Source organism: Tamandua tetradactyla, chromosome 26 (assembly GCF_023851605.1).
Source record: "Tamandua tetradactyla isolate mTamTet1 chromosome 26, mTamTet1.pri, whole genome shotgun sequence".
Classification (NCBI taxonomy): Eukaryota; Metazoa; Chordata; class Mammalia; order Pilosa; family Myrmecophagidae; genus Tamandua; species Tamandua tetradactyla.
This window is the reverse complement of record NC_135352.1, coordinates 39368166-39377448: the sequence shown is the minus strand read 5'-3', so window position 1 is coordinate 39377448 and position 9283 is coordinate 39368166. Positions and strand designations below refer to the sequence as shown.

At 39.3% G+C, this 9283-nt stretch overlaps 1 protein-coding gene across 20 annotated transcripts in view; it reads left to right on the top strand.

Moving 5' to 3' along the window:
- Positions 1–1638: 1638 nt before the first annotated feature.
- LOC143669956 (uncharacterized) overlaps positions 1639–9283 on the top strand; it is a 197028-nt gene continuing 189383 nt past the window's right edge. For all 20 annotated transcript variants that reach the window (XR_013169154.1, XR_013169148.1, XR_013169147.1 and 17 more), the window contains exon 1: positions 1639–1835. Coding sequence is in view for 2 of the 20 variants with exons in the window: in XM_077144611.1 (XP_077000726.1) it covers positions 1818–1835 (18 nt within the window). In the remaining 18 variants the exon portion in view is untranslated. The remainder of the gene's footprint in view (positions 1836–9283) is intronic.

Below are 9283 nucleotides of genomic sequence, written 5' to 3'. Positions count from 1 at the left end.
GAATATAAGTTGTGTTTCTGCACTGCATCATAGAGGCAAAGCTTCCGTTTTAAAAAGATAACTGGTCTGTATTGCTATGGCATGATTTATAACATGCAATATTCTTCAGCCCAGTAAATGACTCAATTATACGATGAAAATATTTTTCTACCTCCTTACCGTATGGTTTTCAGTTTCCCAGTAACAGAACTCAAGCATCTAGTAAACAGGTATTCATGTACAATGAAACTCATGCATAGATAATTCACCTTCTATTGCCATATTACCGGGTGGTTTGTTTTAGACATAGTGTTAGTTCCAAAAGGGCCTTCTCATTCACTTAGTACTTAACATTTCATTTACTCAAAAACGTGCTTGAGTGCTTTCTACGTGTCAGGCACTGTGCTAGATTCTACGCATAACAATGACCCTGTTCTCAGTTATTCGAGTTTCCAGACACTTTACTGCAATAGACTGATGAGGGGAAGCTCAGGAGTCTGTGGGGACAGACAGCTGGGGCTCTCATCTACTTTACGTGGCCAGGGAAGAGCTTACGGGTGGTGGGTATGGAGGATGGAATCTAATCTGAAAACTGAAGGATGGTGGGGACAAGTTAAGGGAAGGGGTGAGTGATGGTTGAACATTCTCAGACAGAGGGAACAGCAATTGCAAAGTCTCAGAAGCCTGAGAGAATGTGATGTGTTTAAGGAATCAAATGTTTGAGCCCAAGTTTGAGGGGCAGAGGAGCAAGGCAATGAGGGCAGATTGCATGTCTTTTCTCAGCATGTTGCAGGCAGTATAAATTATTTTTAATGTAAGCTCAAGTAAACCATAATAAAAAAGTACATCTGTTTGGCAAATTATGGAATAGATTGCAAATTTAAATGCAGCATTTCACATTCATAGTTGATTGCATATTCAACCTTGCCAGTGGTGAAATCTAGATCTTCTCAAGGCAAAGAGAGATTTTAAAGGGTCTTTGATAATCTGGATGCCGAAGAAGGTTTTGTTGTACTTTTGGGTCTAAGTGGGGGTATTGGGACAAGGACACACATTTGAAATCTGAAAATGTGCCTGCAGGATGAAAGGTAAGTCTCCTGCAGTCTACCTGTATTTCCCAAATCGGCAGGGAGAGGGACACTGCCCAGTGCTTCTGTACTGAGCTCAGCTTGCTTGCTCAGTCCTGCCTGCCTGGTGGGGAGCACTCATTGGGCTCCACAGCCAGCGGGGAAAGGCTGTGACTTTCTGGGGTTTCCTCGGCTTTTTGTGAAGCAGCGAGAGAGGTAATGGAATCCAGGTGTGTGTCTCAGACTATATATTTTTTTCTTTTCTTTTAGAAGCAGAAAAGAGAGGGGTTACTGCCAACTCTGGGAGAGAGCCCCAAAGGTGGCAGCGTGTTGGCAGAGCTGGTGGCATCCACACTGGGGGTGTCACTTGGGGAAGCGTAATTAGGGACGGAGGCAGAGACTGGAGATGTTCCCTGGGGGTGGCTGCTGTGACTGCGGCCAGCAAGGAGAGAGCAGTGAGCTCTACCACCGCCCCAAGGTCTTGCCTTCCAGGAGCTCACAGGTGGCTCAGGGAGCAGGCGCCGCAGCCAGCACGCGAGGTGATTGGTAGCAACCAACACAGCTGACGTCCACTTAGGCGTTGCGCCTTAGCAGCTGCGCCTTAGCAGCACGAGCTCACCTAATCCTTCCGCCAAGTCTGCCGTTAGGGAACCGAGGCGCAGAGATGCTGAAAACCCGTCTGAAGTCACAAAGCAACCCAGGACAGAGCTGGGATTTGAACAATGAACCCCAGTAGGGTTCATGTAGGAAGCCACAGAATTCTCCTGATCGATGTCTAAAGAGATGAAGGTGAGAGAAACAGCTTGAGATCACATGTGGACTGAACTGTCTAGTCCAGGGGAGAGATTTATCCCATGAGGTTAAGAAATTTATGATTTAAAGAAAGAAATTTATGATTTAAAAGAAAGCCTTTGCTTTCCCTTTCATCATGTAATTTGTGCTCCATGGGTCTCAGAATGCATTCCAGGTAGTTTTGGACTAAAGGAATCATGTCCATGGTCTGATTTGAGGTAAGTTCCCGCCCTTCTACTCAGAGACGTCTACCATATCCTGAAAGCGCTTAGAATTCCTGTAGTAATCATTCTTTTAGATGATGAAGCCTTTCTTTTTTCCTTTTACAGAATTCTTTTAAAATATAAAACTTCCAGTTTGAAAGGTAAATTGAAAGCCCTTGAAGGGATGGCAAGTATGCATCACTGGATCCTGAGAAGGTTTTCAGAGTATGAAGGTTAAGGGAAGCTGAAAGGGAAAAGAAATAGTAATAAGTGTGTCCCTCAGATGGTGTTAGTGAAAGAGTGCTTCTTGAAATCCTCAAATTTATTATGTGGCAGCCTAGTATCACATTTTCATAACATTGTGACCAACTCTGCATATGAGTTTTACTGGATGGGTTCTTTTATTGCGATTACTTTTCTAGAATGTTGATTGGCTAGTTCAGGAAAAGCTAATTGTTTTAAAACATTGCTAACCATTTTCATTTTTTTCCCCCTGAAACTATTTTGTGACCGAGACAATGAACAAAAGAGAGCTTACTTTGAAATTTATCCATGTAGGACTATGAGATCACCATGGAGCAAATGGTATAACATAATAAAATAAATTAAATGTCTTTGGAGTAGTCAGACATTCCTCTAAAGTATGGTGGAAGTTGTGATTGTAAGACCATAGCGAAGGCTGTCGCTGCCTGAGATTGATGTTGCAATTCCAGTAACATTCCATGGATGATTGAATTTATCTTCTTTCTCTGCTGGATCCATTGCTCTGATTGTCAAATTACGATAAAAAAAATTACAGCTAAGATCCTAAAGCATCAATAGGTATAAACAAATCAGACCCAACATATTAAGGAGCTTATATTTTAGGATAACTGATGAAGATGTGCAAATAAAATAATTTACAAAAGAATCACAGTTAGTTGAAAATAATTTAGAATGAAAACATAAGGCTCAGAGTACTTGTGGGATTAGGCAAAACAAAACCAAAACCAAAAAAATCTGTTTTTCTGAGTAGGCTTTTTGGGTGGTTCAAGAAGTAGTGAGAAAGTAGAAGGTTGATAGCTGTGACCTTGAATTTCCTCTTCTGTAAAAAATGTAGACTAATGATTCTATTTTTTGCACCTCTCTGAGTTATTGTGAGAATCAAAAGACATTGCTTGTGAAAGCTTTCTCTAAGCCCAACCCTGCAAGTGAAATCATTGCTCTCCCCCCTACATGGGACATGACATCCACGGGTGAAAGTCTCCCTGGTGACATGAGAGATGACTCCCAGGGATGAGCCTGGCCCTGGCCCTGGCACTGTGGGATCAACAATGCCATCCTGACCAAAAGGGGGTGAAGAAGTGTAATTAATAAAGTGTCAGTGGCTGAGAGAGTTCAAATAGAGTCGAGAGGCACTGGAGTCATAAAACAAGAGGTCACTCTTATGCAAGCTTCAGTTAGATATTGCTACTTATCATAACTTATCATAACTTGCCAACCCCCAACCAAAACTATTCCTGCCAATCCTAAAGAATACCTAGGGCAATATATGAGTCTACAAAGGATTCCATGTACTAGGATAAATCTCCAAAACCTATAACCTCCAGATGGGTCCCTGGACCAGATAAGTCTTGAAATGCAGAGGGGCCAACCTCTCCAGAGCATCAACTAGTTCCGTCCTCCTATCCCATATTATTGACAGCCTCTTCCAACATGAAAAAGTTGGAATGGGTATAGCCCAAATACCCTTAAAACGTGGGATGGAAAGATTAGAGGTGGTGGAGTTATACAGAGAAGGTTGGGTTTGACAAACGAGTAGGCTGAATCATTATATTGATATTTCTTTTACTCTCCAGTGTCTTGGAGCAGCTACTAGTGAAAACCCAAAAAATGTGGAATTATAACCCATACCAAACTCTGAAATCTGTTCTACAACTAATTGTTGCGATGTGCTTTGAAATGTATTGCTTTTTTGTATATATGTTATTTTTCACAAAAAAGAAAAAGGTCAATTGTGATGATAAATGCACAGCTATATGATGATATTGTGAACCATTTATTGTATACTTTGGATGATTACATGGTATGTGAATACATAATTTAAATCAATAATTTTATGAAATAAAAATTTAGTGTCCAAATTGAGATGTGCTATAAGTAAAATTACAGACGGCATTTAAAAAATTTAGCACCAAAAAAGAATGTCAAACAGGTTATAAATAACTTTTTCTTTATTGATTCCATGTTGAAATGATATTTTGGGTTTACTGGGTTAAATAAGATATTAAAATTAATTTTTTATGTTTTTAAATGTGGCTACTAGAAAATTTAAAATTACATTTGTGGCTCTTCATATTTTCATTAAATAACATTGTCTTAAAGTAAAAACAGAGTCATACTGGATGTTATTTATGGATATATTTTCTTAAATGGTAAAAATGAGAACATATGTAGGATGGACACACCCCAACTTCAGGGTGTTGGTTATCTCTTGGGAGGCAGGCCAAGTGAATGACTTAAAATTGGTTTCTGCTATATTTGTAAGTTTTTATTTATGAAAAAAAAACTGAAACAAGCATGATAGTGAAATGTTGGATTTTCAAATATATCTTTATGCTTTTATTTATTTTTAAAAATTCATGATAATGTTTGATTCTTGCTCTTATCTCTTTTCTGAAAAATGAGACTAAATTAGTTCACTTATATCCATATGGTATAGTTATGTATCAGTTGTATAAAAACTTCAGTGAATAATTGTGACTATGCTTCTTTTACCCACAAGAAAGTGTTTTAAAAGAGATCCTAATTACATGACATTCAGGGGTGAAAGTCTCCGTGGAGGTGTGGGAGATGACTCCCAGGGATGAGCCTGGCCCTGGCACTGTGGGATCAACAATGCCATCCTTACAAAAAGGGGGAAAAGAAGTGTAGCAAATAAGGTATTAGCGGCTGAGAGAGTTCAAATAGAGTCAAGGGGCTACTCTGGAGATCACTCTTATGCAAGTGCCAGTTTGACATTGCTACCTATCATAGCTTGCCAAATCCCAGCCAAAACCATTCCTGCCAATCCTAAGGAACACCTAGGGCAATTTATAAGACTCTATAAAGGTTCCATGCACTAGGCTAACTTTCCAGAAACCTACACCCTCCAGATGTGTCCCTACACCAGAAAAGTCCTGAAATGCAGAGGGTCCACTCTCTCCAGAACATCAACTAGTTCCATCCCCCCATCCCACACTACTGACAGCCCTTTCCAACGTGAAAAAGTTAAAATGGGCATAGCCCAAATACCTCTAAACAGTGGGAAAAAGTTCAAAGGGGATGGTGGAATTATAGAGAAGATCTGGTTTAACGAATGAGTATTAGTGCTGAATCATTATACTGATATTTCTTTTGGCTTCAACTACTTTACAGCAGCCAGAAATAAAAACTTAAAATTATGGAATTGTAACCCATATCCAACTCTGAAATCTGTTCTGCAACGAATTGTTGTGGTGTACCTTGAGATTTAGTGCTTTTGTGTATATGTGTTATTTAAAGAGGAGGAGTATAACAGAAAAGATAGGATTTAACAAATGAATACGACTGCTGAACCATTTTATTCATATTTCTGTTGGTCTCCAGTGTCTTGGAGAAGTTAGAAGAAAAAGATGAAAAATCGTGGAACTGTAACCCATACCAAACTTTAAAATCTATTCTATAACTACTTGTTAAAATGTACTTGGAAATTCATTGCTTTTTTGTATTTATGTTATATTCCACAAAAAAAAAGTTAAAAAAAAAAAAGAAAAGAAAAGAGACTGTATGTGAAAAGCCTAATCTATTATGTGTCAGATTTTGCCATTACGAACTTTGTTTGGAAGCATTGGGTTGGGCGGTAGATAAATGTTTGGGGATTATTATCATCTGCTCATGCTTCAGGGGACAATGTGGTTTCATGGACACTGTGGACTGTGGGGAGTTCATGAAGCTCTTGAAATTTCATTACAATGTCTATGTGCGATTTTCCATGGAGTGGGTCCGTATGTTTATTCAGATTCCCAATCCTCTCCAATCCCAATATGTTAAGAACCGCTATTCTATATATTGATCTGATAGTAAAACAATTTCACAGGACATTTTGCTTGATGGAGATTTCATCAAGTCTTAAAAACTGTGGAGTGTATATTGGGACCAAAGAGGACGCAGTTCTATTTGGAACCCTGGTGCTCGGCCAGAGTCTTCCCTATCACGGCTGTACTTTGAGTCAATAGATGACCCTTGGATTTGACTTGAAACTTCAAAAGAAGTACAAATGTCATGGCATGAAGTGTCCCCAAAATAATATTTGCATGACATTTTGGAATATACAGAATAAAATTTGGGCATGTGTATTTGAATCTTAGTGAAAACTTCATCTTCTTGCATAACTATAAGAAAAGCAAACTACAAAGAACTAAAGGGCAGATATAAAATACTGAATTTGTAAAATACTTCCAAATAAGATATTTTTACTAATTTTAAGGTGAAAGTTGAGTTTGCTTCTATGAAAATGCATTATTTTGTCAGATTTAATGCTTGAAATGGTTATGTGAAATTTTTGATTGAGACTTAAGAACCTCTTCAATTTAAAAAATTTTTAAATTCCTCATTGGTTAGTGTGATGGATAAGTTCACATCAGCTTGGCTAGGTTATGGTGTCTGGCTGCTTGACCAAGCAAGCACTGGCCTGATTGTTACTGTGAGGATATTTTGTGGATTTGAATCATCAGTCCTTTCATTGTATGTGACTGATTATACATGGAATGAAAAAAGGAGATTGTCTTTAGCAATGAGAAAAGTCTCATTCAATCAGTTGAAGGCCTTAAATGAAGAGCTGATGATTTCAGCTTCAGAAAGAAAAATTTCTATCACTACTTCAGCCACCCATCTTCTTCTGGGGGATTTATGAAAACCTTTAACAGAATACCCAACTTATGGCCCTAAAGAAGTCAGATTGCCAACATAATGAATCAGGTCACATGAGCAAATTCCTATAATAAATCATAAGTCTCATCAATCAAATATCTCTTATCTGTTTTGTTTCCCTGGAGAACCTTGACTAATACAATGAGAAACTTAAAAATTAAAAAAAGAGAAACTATTTGCTATTTTTGAAGGACAATTTTGCTGGATATAGAATTCTTGGTTGGCAGTTTTTCTCTTTTAGTAATTTAAATATATCATCCCATTGTCTTCTTGCCTTCATGATTTCTGCTGAGAAATCTACGCATAGTCTTACTGGGTTTCCCTTGTATGTGATGGATTGCTTTTCTCTTGCTGCTTTCAAGATTCTCTCTTTCTCTTTGACCTCTGACATTCTGATTATTAAGTGTCTTGGAGTACGTCTATTTGGATCTATTCTCTTTGGGGTACGGTGCACTTCTTGGATCTGTAATTTTAAGCCTTTCATAAGAGTTGGGAAATTTTCAGTGATAATTTCCTCCATTAGTTTATCTCTTACTTTTCCATTCTCTTCTCCTTCTGGGACACCACAACAGGTATATTTGTGCACTTCATATTGTCATTCAATTCCTTGAGTCCCTGCTCACATTTTTCCATTTTCTTCCCCTATAGTTTCTGTTTCTTGTCGGATTTCAGATGTTCCATCCTCCAGTTCACTAATCCTATTTTCTGCCTCTCAAAATCTACCATTGTAGGTTTCCATTGTTTTTTTCATCTCTTCTACTGTGCCTTTCATGCCCATAAGTTCTGTGATTTGTTTTTTCAGACTTTCAATTTCTTCTTTTTGTTCATTTATTGCTTTATTTATATCCTCCCTCAATTCATTGATTTGGTTTTTGATGAGGTTCTCCATGTCTGTTGGTGTATTCTGAATTAATTGCTTCAGCTCCTGTATCTCATTTGAATTGTTGGTTTGTTCCTTTGATTGGGCCATATCTTCAATTTTCCTGATGTGATTTGTTATTTTTTGCTGGCGTCTAGACATTTAATTACTTTAACTAGATTATTCTGGAGATTGCTTTCACTTCCTTTACCTAGGGTTCTCTTGCTGGATGGATTTGTTGTCTATCTGTTCTTTGACATTCAGTTCAGCTTATTCTGGACCTCTAGCTTAGGTTTTGTTTAACAGAGGAGAATTTTTCAGTTCTTGTTTTCTTGTTTCTTGCCCTGCTTGTATGGTGCCTTCACCCCCCACCCTTAGGAAGGTCTTCTTAGGTATTATAGACCCCAGCTGGATTTTTGCAGACCAAACTGGCCTCCTATCAGGAGGAAAGAGTCACCTGCATAGGTTTTCCCTGAGGGTGAGACCCAGCAGGTTGAAAGACTTTCCTTTGAAAACTCTGGGCTCTGTTTTTCTTATCCTGCCCAGTATGTGGTGCTTGTCTGCCTGCAGGTCCCACCAGCATAAGATGATGTGGTACCTTTAACTTTGGCAGACTCTCCCTGCTGGGGGCATGGTGGAGACAGAGGAGAGGTTGTAGGCTGGTTTTAATGGCTTCAAATTACCAAGCTCTGGTGTCTGAGTTTCTTAAGGGAAGGATTCCACCTGAATTGGGCTTTACCCCTCCCCTGGGGAAGGTACGGGCTCCAGACAAGCCCTCAAATGAGCTTCTTTCTGCCTATGCCTGGGGCAGTTGCAGCCTGAGAAGTCCTGCCACTGATTCCAAAGGCAGTCAAGCCTTTGTAGAAACACAGCCACAAAACCTCTGTTTCTTTTTTCCGTCAGCCCTGCCCCCTTGGCACTGGGGCAAAAATGAGCGACCTCTGTTTTGACCAGGTTCACCTGAGCTGGGGGCCTATTTTTAGTAGTCAGAATTTGTTAATTAATGCCACAATTGGTGTTCGGTTGGACTCAGCCCCTGCTACATGTAAAGTCTCTTTCCTTTCCCCTCTGGGAAGCAGACTGTGGGGGAGGGGCACTGGCTGCCATGGCTTGGGGAACTCACGGTTCTGGGGAGGCTCGCAGCTGGTCCAGCTGGTCCAGACTCGGGTACGCTGTGTGGCCCCAAGAGCTGTTCTGTACTGTTTCTGGTTATTTAGTAGTTGTTCTGGAGGACGAACTAAAACGTGCGCATTGCTAAGCCGCCATCTTGGCCTGACCTCTCATTATTTGCTATTAACCATTAAAAATTTACAAGATTTGGAAATCTTGCTTATTTTAAAAAATTAAACAGGTTTTCCCTTTCTTTATTGAAAAAAGTGTTTTATACCCATATAAGTGAATTTCAAATCTAAAGAAATTTTTTTCACATCAAATTATTTCAAACTAAGGAAGCT